The sequence below is a fragment of the Aquarana catesbeiana genome, linkage group LG09 (genome assembly GCF_042186555.1).
Source record: "Aquarana catesbeiana isolate 2022-GZ linkage group LG09, ASM4218655v1, whole genome shotgun sequence".
NCBI classification, from domain to species: domain Eukaryota; kingdom Metazoa; phylum Chordata; class Amphibia; order Anura; family Ranidae; genus Aquarana; species Aquarana catesbeiana.
In genome coordinates, this window is record NC_133332.1 from 36,527,244 (window position 1) to 36,540,587 (window position 13,344).

A 13,344-nucleotide genomic window follows, 5' to 3' on the forward strand; every position below is an offset into this window, starting at 1 on the left:
CTAGAGAGGGAGAGATTGAAGATGTGAGTGAGGGAGCATAGGATAGAAGAAGAGAGTGACCGTAGTAGTTGTGAGGGAACAGGATCCAAGGGACAATTGGTTAAGTGGGCATCTGAGAAAAGTTTTGTAACCTCTTCAGTAGTAGCCAATTCAAAAGAGGAGAGTGTTAAATGTGCTGTTAGGCAAGATATGTTGGGCGGGGAAGATGTACGCACAATAGAGGTATCCTCACGAATTGCATCAATCTTGTGTTTGAAGTGATTGGCAATCTCCCGGGCAGTGAGTGAGTTAGTGGGTAGAGGGGGTGGGGGATGAAACAGAGAGTTAAAGGTTGAGAAGAGCCGACGGGGACTGGATGACAAGGAATTAAAAAGAGAGACAAAGTAGGCTTTTTTGGCAGCATAGAGGCATGAATTGTATTTTTGAAGGGCAGATTTATATAGGGTGAAGTCTTGCAGGCATTTGGTTTTACGCCACAGTTGTTCAAGAGCACGGCAATGTCTCTTGAGATTTCTAGTGTTGTCAGTTTGCCAGGGTTGTAACGGTCGGGGCCTGATTCTGCGTGTGGTTGGAGGAGCAAGTGCATCTAGTGATGATGAGAGTGAACTGTTGTAGACAGAGGTGGCCAGGTCAGGACAGGACAGGGGAGAGATTATGTCATATAGGTGGTCAGTAGCAGAATAGAGAAGAGAAGGGTTAAAGTGGCGAAGGTTTCTACAAGTAATTGTTTGCTGCTTGGAGGGATGGATGGTTGGAGGCAAGGATACAGTCAAAATAATGAGGTTGTGATCAGAAAGAGGAAAGGGGTTGTTGGTGAGGTTGCCAGGGTTGCAGAGATGGGAGAATACAAGGTCAAGGGTATTACCATTGGAGTGAGTGGAAGTATGTGTCCATTGGGTTAGGTCAAAAGATGAGGTTAAGTCAACAAGTTTAGCTGTAGTTGGGCTGTTAACATTGACAGGAATGTTGAAGTCACTAAGAATGATAGTGGGTATTTCAGAGGAGAGAAAGTAGGGTAGCCAGGCAGCAAAGTCATCAAGAAAGCGCGATACCGGCCCAGGAGGCCGATAAATTGCTGCAATCCTCAGCGAAATGGGAGAAAACAGACGAATACAGTGCATCTCGAAAGAAGAGAGAGATGCACTGTAGGGCTGAATTAGTCCAGCCTATTTTTATGCCTGAGAACTCCCCAAAATGGACCACCATATCCATCATCTTACTCAGGGATTGCTCTGTATCGCCCAGCAGAATCATTGTATCGTCGGCATAGAGCATCACTTTCTCCTGTCTATCTCCATAGCAGAAGCCAGTGATATCCTTGTGTCCTCTGATCCAGATTGCCAATGGTTCTATCGCCAGGGCAAACGGCAGGGGGGACAAAGGGCACCTCTGCTGCATGCCCCGGCCTAATGCAAAGGATAGCGACATTCTACCAGGCTCTCTAATAATTACCTGGGGGCAATGATATAGCAGACGCACCCAGGAGATGTACACTTCTTCAAAGCCAAATCGCTTCAGTACATCCCAGAGATATGGTCACTCCACGCTGTCAAATGCTTTCATAGCATCTAGTGACAGTAGAGCTCTCTTGCCCATATTATCAGCTTGTGATTGCATGTTAAGAAATAGCCTTCTAAGGTTAGATAACAGAAGAAATCCATTAACAAGGCCAAGGCCATGAATGATACCCTATCCTTCTGAAATCTTCATGGGCATCTCATACATCCCCAATATCTCTCCAAGTTTAATCCCACAAATAAAAGCAAGAAAACGGAGCAACTGACTGTTTATTGTCTTTTGGGTGATTGATGAGGGGATGGCAGCAGTGTGATTGGAGGATTGCTACAACCATACCTGCAGCCCCTAAGGGGGTACCGCTACACATAGATGATGGAAGGACGTTTTGCTCCCTTGCAGCATTAAACACCTCTAGCAATTTGGGTAGTAATATCTCTGAGTAGTGTTTGTAGTTCTCCATGGGGATACGGCACCCCCTGGAGCTTTACAATTGGGAAACGCTTCCACCGCTGCCTGTATCTCCTCTAAAATTAATGGAGAATCTAACTCTTTACTTTGAGAAGTTGAGAGGCTCGGCAATGCAATTTCATCCAGGTAGCTAGATAGTTCCCCAGAACTGTACTTCGAGGCCAGGCAGTATAATGTTTCGTAAAAGTCTGCCAGCGTCTTTAGTATTAGATCTGGGGAATATACAAGCCGCCCCCTGCAGTCTTTATGGTTTCAATAACTGGGGATTTCTGTTCTGAGTAAGCAATTCTAGCTAAGAGATGACCTGTTGTCTCCCCCTCTTCAAAACATGCCGTCTTGGAAAAAAACTTTTTTTTTTTCGCTGACAAGGACAGCAGGTGCTCCTATGCCGACTGCCAAGCCCCCTTAGCGGAATCAGTAGGATCCTGCACATATTTTACCTCCAGGGAATGGACTTATAGTTGCAATGTTTCTCTAAGCACTTCAGAATGTTATGTAACCTTGGTAACCTTGTTACTAAGTAATCATCTGAGATAAGTTTTAAATGCCTCCCATTTAATGAGGTCGGATTCTGGGTCAGGCTGGATACCAAAAAACTTCCGGATGCTCCCCTCTAGTTCCTCAGGGGAAGCAAATAGCTGAAGCCAAAGGGCATTCAATTTCCAGGGTGCTTTTGAGAGTGTAGATAGTTGAGTTACAATAAGGTTTATCACCATGTAAGAGTGGTCAGATATGCATCGGGGTTTGTATGAAATGTCTGAAACCAAGGGGAGCATAGCCGAGTTTCCCGCCGCTAAGTCTGTCCTGGATAGGGATCCATGGGTTTTCGAGAAGCAGGAGAATTGTTTAGCTGCAAGGTTTTGGTGTCTCCATACATCTAGTCAACCCACCTCCTGTAGTAATCTAGCCAGAGGAGTTGCCCTATGGGGAACATGTTTCCCCGGGACCGGATGTTTATCCAGACCTGGTTCCAACCAACTATTGAAGTCCCTCACAAGCAGCATTGGGAGGTTCAGCTTCCCCTCTAAAAATTCCAGGAGAAGTCAAAGCACCCGGGTGTCAAATGGGGGAGGTATGTAAACACAAGCCAAAATACATTTCAGAATGCCAATACGACAATATAGAAACACAAATCTTCCCTCGGAATCTATCTTGGAAGCATATTCCTGGTAATCTAGGGACCTGTGCACCACAACACTCATGCCCTGGGAAAAGGAGGTGTGAGTGGAGTGGTACGCCCAACCTATCCATGGGTATTTCAGACAGCTTTAAGTTTCGGTTGTCAGATGTGTTTCCTGAAAACATAAGACAGCAGGATAAAACTTTTTCAGACAAGTAAATATCATTGTGCGTTTAAGGGGGAAGTTCATACCCCTAACATTCCAGGAGATCAATGAGGTACCTGCCATTTTGAGGACAAAATCAGTATCTGGGTGGGGCCTTTAAGTGCCCCCGGTGTGGAGTGTCCATGAGGGGCAAAGTTGATGGGGTGGTGGTGGACTGCTGTATCATCAGGGTGACAGGTGATCAGAAAATAATAGTTCCTTGGACTGTAGGATAGTTTGCACTGTAAACAACAATGGGGCACAACGGTGCCAACAAACATTAGTGCAGTTATGGTTAGGTAGTCCCATGCCCAGCATGAAACTCTTACGTTGGTATGTGCCAGTAGAGGACTTAAAAGTAAGGTCAGCTATAGTAGCTTTGCCAACAGGGCAAATCCTTTCACTGTAACACAGCCTAATGGTAGACTAACTGATTGTCTTTGCATTTCGAGTAGAACAAAGAGTTACAGTATATAGGGTAGTAGAAAGGGAAGTCACAGTTAGTTTCCTAGCATTTTGTAGAAATGTAGTGTCCCCCGGCAAACAGGTAAAGAAAGAGGAGTTGGATAGGATGAAGGGGTTTCAAAGAAGCAAAGAAGTAAGAACAACATCTCATCAGTATGAGGAGTTTAGTAGCCAGGCAGATTTTCATGTTCTTTATCCCAAATATGGTGTTGGGGTCAGCACCTCCTCCCGCCGCCTACTCAAAGAACTGCGCATGCCCATCTGCTGTCACACATCTTAGCTGGGTAGAGGATGGCATATGGTAATTGCAGGGCCCTCAGGCGTTTCTTCACATCCCCAAATTTTGCTCTACTTCTCTGTACCTCAGCGGAGAAGTCAGGGTAAAATTACACTCTGATTCCGTTGAATTCAACATTTGCACGCTCTCACGCGCAGCGTAGTACTGCCTCTCTGTCACGGTAATGTAGTAGTTTGGCCAGCATTGACCTGGGAGGGGCTCCCTGTGGGGGAGGTCGGCCCGGCACTCTATGGGCTCTTTCCACAGTGAAAAATGGTGAGAATGCCTCCCTGCCAAAAATCTCAACTAGCCAGTTTTCCAAAAATATAGTGGGGTCTTTGCCCTCAGATTCCTCGGGGAGACCGACAATGCGGACATTGTTTCTGCGTAAGTGATTATATGTGTCCTCTGCTCTGTTATATGTGTCTTGGGCCATGCGGTGTGCTGCTCTGGCTTCTCATGCAAGTGGAGGTAGCTTGTCCTCTATATCACACACTCTGCTCTCAACTGCTGTTGCTCTTTCTCTAACCTTTTGAAGGTCTTGTCTGAGAAGTGACATCTCTTCTCTTAGGCCCCCATACTGATCCTTCATGATGTTAACTGTAGCTGGGCACATATGAATGGCCTTCAATATTCGCCTCCGCTGTGGAGTGGCTGGGAGTGCTGTCTGTGTCATGGCCCCAGTCTGCCTGTGTAAACAGGCCTGCATCCTCCCCTCTATTTGCTATCCCCCGCATCAGTAACCACAGGGCCCTGCAGTTTTTGGGTGTAGTATAGCATGTCTCTGTAATGCTCCTTACCCTGTGGCTTCTCTGCTTTTCTGCTGCTTCCTTCTCTAGGCTTGTCAGCCATTCACGCTGTGCACTATGCCATGGCCACCACTGCGGTGGCGCCATCTTGGGAGTCCAGTGTGCAGAGGGCCGGCGGTGGGTCCAGGAGGTGCTGGGTCTTGGTAGCCAGCTCGGGAGCCTAAGAGAGCAGAATCAAGGATGCCGGGGAAGGATTAATGGATGAATCAGGCAGGAGCTGTAAGAAGTGCATCCTCTCACATGCCGGTCTTGGCCATGCCCCAAGTATATTTATATTGTTATACAGTATATAATTGGGAAGCACAGCAGGTATAATGTAAATATTATTTATGATATTGTAAAGTAATTGGAACTATGAATGTTCTGCTTTTACAATATGTAGTCATTCCTATGATTGTATTGTTTGTTCATTCACAGGCAGTCACAGCCTTAAGTATCACTTCAATGTAGTCAGCACAAAGTGCACAAACCTTCCTCTTTACTCCATTGTGGGAATTATGGATAACACACGGATTGTACACTATAACAATGAAATCCGGAAGGCTCAGCTTCGCGATGGATGGATGGATGACCCTGAGGATCTACAGGTCTGGGAGAATATCACCCAACTGGCCCAAAAATATGAAGAGCAACACCAGAGTAGTCTACAACACATTAAGAGAATGATAAACCCGTCTAAAGGTAACAATATGATTGTTTTCATTGGACCTACAGCTATAAAAGACATTTAGGGTACAGTGGGCTATAAGATAAGATAAGATAAGATAAGATAAGATAAAAGGAGCCAAAGATCCCTACACAGAATTATGTTGAAGTACAGTAGAGTCTTCTTGAAACAGAAGGAATCTGCATCGCTCAATTGCATTACAAATCCCAAATATAAGACATTTACTCTTCATTTTAGCATAGTGAAAGAAACCATGAAATCATTCTTTTATGTCCCTTGGCAAACAGTACCTCCAGAATGGCTTGCGTAAAACACAGATACAGAATCATGGAATAATATTAGAAAATTGAGGATTACACCCATTTTTTTGCAATTTGTGATGAAAGTGTGTATTGCAGATACCTTCTGTTTCTAACCACCTCAATACTGGGCACTTTCACCCCCCCCCCCTTCCTGCCCAGGCCAATTTTCAGCTTTCAGTGCTGTCACACTTTGCAAGAGAATTACTCAGTCATGCAACATTGTACCCAAATTAAATTTTTATAATTTTTTCACACAAATAGAGCTTTCTTTTTGTGGTATTTAACCACCACTTTTTTTGCACTACAAATGAAAAAAAAAAGACTAAAAAGTTTGAAAAAATATTGTTTATCCAAGTTTCTGTTATAAAATTTTCCAAAATAAGTAATTTCTTTTCATAAATTTTGACCAAAATTTATACTGCTACATTTTTTTGGTGAAAAAAACCCAAATCAGTGTATAATACTTGGTCTGTGTGAAAGTTATATAGTCTAAAAGATATGAGGCTATATCATTGAAAATTGATCACACCTGATGCACTGATGACCTATCTCATTTATTGAGGCCCTAACATGCTAGGACAGTACAAATATCCCCCCTTTTTGGAAAGTAGACAGTCCACTGTATTTAGTAAGAGGCATGGCAAGTTTTTGAAGTTGTAATTTTTTCCCCACAATTCTTTGTAAAATGAAGAAATTACTTTGACATTTTTTGTAAAAAAAAAAATATTAACAAGCTTATTTCTCACACACAGCATAGGTATACTTGCAACTACACCCCAAAACACATTCTGCTATTTCTACTGAGTATGGCGATACCACATGTGTGAGACTTTTTTTTACAGCCTAGCCACATACAGAGGTCCAACATCCAAGGAGCACCTTCAGCCGTTATCTACTTTAACACCAGGCCTTCTTCTGATTCTTTTTGTTTACAAGTAATAATCAGTATTTTTGCTAGAAAATGACTTAGAACCCCCAAACACTATATATTTGTGTGGCAGAGGCCCTAGAGAAAAAAATGGTGGATTTTACAAATTTTTATGCCTCTTGGTATTTGTGCAGCAGTTTTTCTAACGCAATTTTATACACTGACACATTTACATTTTAATGAATTTCAAAACATATGTACAAAGACAATATAATACCAACGTTTTTGGTAAAAAATAAAATATGTTGTGCTGGGTAAATAGATACCAAATATGTCACACTTTTAAATACCCCCATATTTTTTTGAATATGTTCAGGTGTTTTTAACTAGCCTTGCAGGAAATGTCATTCTTGAATGTGTGCGCTGTAATATGTTTTGTACTGTTTGTTGGTCTTATAGCAGCAGCATCTTGAATCTAAACGCATTTTAGGGTGTGCCCCCCAAATATGTTTTTGTATATTGTAATAGACCCTGACCAGGTTTTTTGGGCTGGAGCACCCCTCCCCCTCTTCATTACCTCTTATTTAGTGGCCACCAGTGCATAGGATGAATCCCCTTCAGTTCTCAAACGTAGAGGAGTTCAGCTCCCATAGTTGAGACGCAGGATCTTCCATTCTATTACTAGAGTAGGACCAACTAATTTGGGGTACTTTGTCACAGTAAGTGGGCTTAGCACTATATGACCATATAGTGTGACCAAACCCCCGTATTTTTTGAATATGTTCAGGTGTTTTTAACTAGCTTTGCAGGAGATGTCATTCTTGAATGTGTGCGCTGTAATGTTTTGTACCCTTTAAAATTGGGCACGCTAGTAAAATGGTGCCAATCGTTGGTATTTAAAAATCTCCATAGGCAACGCTTTATAAGCCTTTATTGGTTACCAGTTTATAGTTACACAAGAGGTCTGGTGCTAGAATTATTGCTCTCACTCTGACATTCGTAGCGACCAATGTCTACATTCGTCTTTGCATGTAAGCATTAGGGGACAGGGGCGCTTTAAAAATTGTATTTATTTATTGGTGGGACACTGGTACACTGACAGATGTTTTTGTGCACCTACAGTATGACAGATATCGATTGTCCCTCTGGTGGACATGGACAGATGTTGATGTTGCAATGGAACACCATTGCACAATTGCAGATGTTTTTGTGCACTGGTACAGATGTGATGGGACACGTACACTGTGACATGTTTGTGCACTGGTACAGATGTTCATGGGACAGTGGTGCTTGGTGTACTGTGTGGGGATGGCTACAGTGTGAACTGTGACAGCTCTCTGTGTACTGTGTAAAATCATCCCTTATATAGAGCTGCAGCATCCCACCCACACACACTAAACTCAGTGGGGAGAACTGACACAGACACATGTCTCTGTTTATACTGTGAAGGCTGTGATTGGACACAGCCATCACATGATTGGGAGGGCCAATCACAACTCCCATATCCCGATTTGTGTTTGGCTATGTCGGAAGATCACAGCCATCACAGGATCGTACTGCTGTGTGGGCACCCGTTCTGAGGGACATACGGGTATGCCCACTCAGAACGGTGAAGCTCCCACCCGGCCATTTATGTATATTGGCCTGGTGGGAAGTGATTAAAGAAGACTCTACTGTGCCTTGAAAGCCACATACAGTATCAATCAAATAATTTTGCGCCAGGTAAAGCAGCTAACACATACATTTTTTGATACCAAATTTAAAACATAAGATAACCAAATGTGTAGTGCTAAAAACAAAAACTCATACACAAATATAAACAATAAATAATCATTAACCACTTCTTGTGCAATCCAATCCTCATTGCAGATTGCAATAGTTCCAATAACAAAGTGCCATTAGTGCAAAACGATGCAAATGCAAAAAATAATAATTACCCATACACTATAGAATCAAAATCTATTACAGATAAAGTGCAAATTATAAACATCTGAAGTGCATATATATCACTCTCAAAAGTTCAAAATGCCAAAATAATAATCCTCAAAAGAGTCCAAAAATGGTGTGAAATGTAACCACTTGCTTACTGGGCACTTATACCCCCTTCCTGACCAGGCCAATTTCCATCTTTCAGCGCTGTTGCACTTTGAATGAGAATTTCGCAGTCATGCTACCATGCAACCCAAATTACATTTTTATCATTTTTTTTCACACAAATAGAGCTTTCTTTTGGTGGTATTTAGTCACCATTTTTGAAAAAAAAACCCAATGTTTTTTTCAGTTTTCATTATAAAATTTTGCAAACAGATAATTTTTCTCCTTAACTGATGGGCACTGATAGGCTGCTCTGATGGGCACTGATTGGCGACACTGATGGGTACCGATGAGGCAGCACTGGTGGGTGGCACTTATAGGCACTTATAGGTGGCACTGATGGGCACTGATAACAGCACTGATGGGTGGCACTGATGGGCACTGATAGGCAGCACTGTTGGGTGGCACTGGTGGGCACTAATTAGCAGTATTGATGGGCACTGATAGATGGCACTGGTGGGCACAGATTTGCAGCACTGGAGGACACTGATTAGCAGCACTGGTGGGCACTTGGGGGACCTCTAACAGAAGCCGATTACCGGTTTTACTCTTTTCTTCATACTGACAGCGTGAAGAAAAAAATAAAAAAAGGTAACCCAGTTCTGTTCACTTCCATGATCAGCTGTCATTGGCTGATAGCTGATCGCTTTGGTAAAGGGCCCACTGTGATTGGCCCTTTACTCTTCTTTGTGATCAGCTGAGCCCCAAGAACTTGGTGACCCCAGAGCATGTCGCGCGTGCGCCCCCTTGGGCACACGGGAGACACGAAAATGGGAGGATGTGCACGGACACCCTCCCAGCATTTGAGGTCTCCGCTGTAGCAGTCTTTCAGCTATAGTGCTGACGTCAAGTGGTTAAAGTGCAAATCTTGTCCAGGAAGCCTGGGTAGCGCAACACCAGCCTCTTACTGGAATCAATTGACCATTACATATAAAATGGTCAAATAAGGCTTTATTAAGCCACTCCACACGTCATATGAACAGTAAAAAGTTCTTAAAAATAAGGATTCATGAGACCTAGGGTGAATAGACACACACTGCACATGCCTAAATTGAAGGGTAACTTAGATGTGCCCGATTTGACCAAGTATTTCTATGCTGCTCAATTGGTCCAGCTGATACATTATCATTACTGGCATGCCCAGCCACTGTGAATGAAGCTGGAGTCATCCCTCTTTCCCACCAAACCGATTAGCCACCTGATGTGGCACAAAGCTAAAGATAGACCACCTATACTACATTAAAAAGATGTAAGTGTGTCTCTCACGATACTGAGAGTAACTAGAAATGTAATTAGTGACCAAACTCAGGTGATAAAATAGGTGTAAAATTAGTGTACCACACAACAGTAAAACATACTATATCTAGATAAAGTGATCTCGCACAAAGGATAAATATCACTACAAATTATTCAATTCATTATCATTCAATTTCGGCCTGTGGGACAGGGTTGGCAACTAATTATGAATTCAAAACCCCTCACACTCCTCTTGCCCCACTGTTGGGCAACCCAGTATTCACCCTGGATCTTAACCCACATACATTTGCCTGGTGGACTAATAAAGGTTTTCTATGCAGTGCAGACCAATGTGACCACAGGGGTATACTGTCTTAATAATTTCTATAGGAACAACGTCAGCATCCATTATCGGAAGTGTTTAGATACACTCAAATGGCACACTTTTTGGCTGCTCTAAATCATACTAGTGATCTGACCACTTCCACCTCAATGTAGTATATATGTAGGAATTATGATAAACATACTGGGCACATATCTAAAATATATACTATATTGCATCCAGGTTCCTCTAATTTGCCATATATGGAGAAATGGGAACAAGATCTGGGAGAGATCATGGCAGCAGAAGAATGGGGCAAATTGGCTCAGTACAACTCTAAATAATACATAAATACCTTGATAAAGGCTATCTACAAGGATTAGCTATGGTGGTATATGGTGCTGGTGTGACTGGCGTCATTTTTCCTCTGGAGCCTCCTCACTATGCTTCAGAGGCTGTGGTCGGGAGGGAACAATATTACACACAAGGTGGACTTGTCTGAAAGTTAAGCAGTTCTGGATTTGCATGTACAATTTTGTTTACTCCCTTACTCAGCTGAACCTAATTAAAACTCCAACAGACCCTACTGGGCAAACCGGTGGAGGGGAAACTGGGACCTGTGAGACGGTTAATTTATTTTATTTTCACAGCAGCCAGAATCTCAATTGCGAGGTCCTTTGAAATCTCCTATAATCCCATTTGATCTCTTGAAGGCTAAATTGACATGGATCATGATAAACTAACATTTGTCTGGAATTCTACATGACAGAATGGCCTTCTTTCAGAGAATCTGGAAACCCTGGATAAAATATGTAGCGGGCACCTACTTTTAGATAGGTGACCTTTCTTGGTAGTTTTCGTGCCAGGTAAATTTAAACAGGCTTGTACTATTACAGCAGGCCTGTCTGTTGTCAATTTCCATTTTGAGAGGCAGGTAGTTGGCATGTTAGTCTCGGCCAATCATTAATCTGCTTGGGAATACCCGGGACTCTCATATAAAAGGCGGTCACGTGGTGTCCGGGGAGAGGTTCTTTTGCAGTCCTGCTCTGAGGAGCAGAGGAGGCCAGCCTAGTTCCTAGAGGGGGAGGGAGGTTTTCCCCTCCGGGGAACCAATGGAGCTTTTCCCTTGCAGTAAAGGGGGAACAGAAAACTGGTCCTCCATGGAGGAACAGACAACACTTCGCAGCATGTAATCGCTGGTGTCGTTGGCCGCCCCTGTGGGGAGGGAAGCGGGCCACAAAGAAGAAAAGGAGCTAAGGATCATTGCGGGAGAAGTAGCAACAAAGCGGAAGGAAACTGGGCGATCGATCATTTGTGAGTGGCACATGGACTGTTGATCACGTGAGTGAAAGCCCAAGGGAACCAGTACTACCAGAGACTAAGGGTTGTTAGTGCACAAGTCAGTGAGATGGGCAGTGATGGCCTATGACTTTGGGTTCAGCAATACCCCAGGGATTCCAATCAGTCAAGCGGGAAAAGTTATTCAGAGTGACTCTTCTTTAGCTCAACTTGGGAGTACCATGCAGATGGGAAGTAGTGGCAAACAGGTAGCAGTGAAGCTGCAAGCACACCTATAGAAATACGGACAGTTCTTTAAAAGTCGCATTGATGAAGAAGTTATTCAGAGTGACTCCTCATCAACTTTACTCTATAAAAATCTACTTCCATTTTCCCTGATTTAAGAGATGATTTGCGGATGATTTCTTAACTATCCGCAACTGATCATAGTATTCCTGCAATATTTACTCAGTAGATGATAATGTAACAAAAGAGCATCTCAGAGGAAATCCTTCTCCCATCCCAGTTTTGTGTTGTTGAATAAAGCAAGTGAAAAAAAGCACTAAGGACTGTGACTTATAAATCTATGGGCTTCGAGGGTTAGGTGGTAAACGTGAATTACGGATATAACATTTAATCAGCCGCTCCCCTGGGAATATGTGCTACAAATAAATTTTAGATTTCTCTTGAGAGGGACCAAAACCTGTGTTCTGGCAGTGGTGGGTGTCCTTCTTTTTCTCTTCCTATTTTATTTCTCTTCACGTTGTTTTTCTACTTCTTCTTTCCATCCTCTTCATCTGCTAACTTTCATTTTGTTGGGTTTCTCCTTTCGATGTACTGTATTTAAGCTGACAAGTTTTGCACAGTTTGATACAGGAGAAAATTTGTTCTCTGGAGCTGGCATGATACACATTATCAGCGACTCCTCTTGCAGGGGAGGTGGATTTGTCCCTCCTTTCTCCTGGATGGAGAAGGTCAGGTTCACACCATGGTTGATATCTTCTGATGTTGCCATATTCTGCACCAGTGGCGGCCCGTCCATTAAGGGTGCATGGGTGCCTCCGCCTCTATCATGCCACCCCCTATATGACTAATGGATAGAATCTATCCAGGCCACTGCCGCCACCCTTTTAGGATGCTGGGTGCCTGAATTACAGTGGGGTTGGATGTTTGTTTTTTTAAGCACCTGATTAGAGCCATATGCTCTAATAGGCTTCAAAATAGGGTGGCCTCGGAGCGCAGAGCGTTGCGCTTGGAGCCCACCCTAGTGTTAGAAAAGCAAATTAATGTTCGCTTTTCTAACACTGAACCACCTCTCCGCTAATCAGGAAGCACGGGTCTGATACCCATCACCTGATTGGCTGAAAGGACAGGCACTCCTATTGGACACCTAGCAGGAAGAAAGAAGAGATGCATGGAGGATACATCTCTGCCTGTCCCACAGCTCGCCGCCGCCACCCGCTGCCTGACCCACCACCAAGATTGGGTAAGTGCCGGTCAGACAGTGAGCAGGCAGAAGGGGGGGGTCACAGTGTCTGCATTTGATGGGCACAGTGGCTGCATTTGATGGCACAGTGAGGCTATAAATGATGTTTGCGCCCCCCCAAAAAAAAATCTTTTCTGTTATGTAGTTATTTTCTGAAGCTAAATGTATTGCACTACAGATGTCCCTAGGATTAGTGGATACTGTCTGAACTTAAATTATTGTAAGCATT

The 13,344-nt window shown here is 43.4% G+C and overlaps 1 protein-coding gene across 1 annotated transcript in view; it reads left to right on the plus strand.

Annotated features, from left to right (window-relative positions):
- Positions 1–13,344, plus strand: part of LOC141107508 (major histocompatibility complex class I-related gene protein-like) — a 98,938-nt gene that overhangs the window by 44,137 nt on the left and 41,457 nt on the right. The window contains exon 2 of the mRNA XM_073598280.1: positions 5,280–5,543. Coding sequence (XP_073454381.1) covers positions 5,280–5,543 — 264 coding nt within the window. The remainder of the gene's footprint in view (positions 1–5,279; positions 5,544–13,344) is intronic.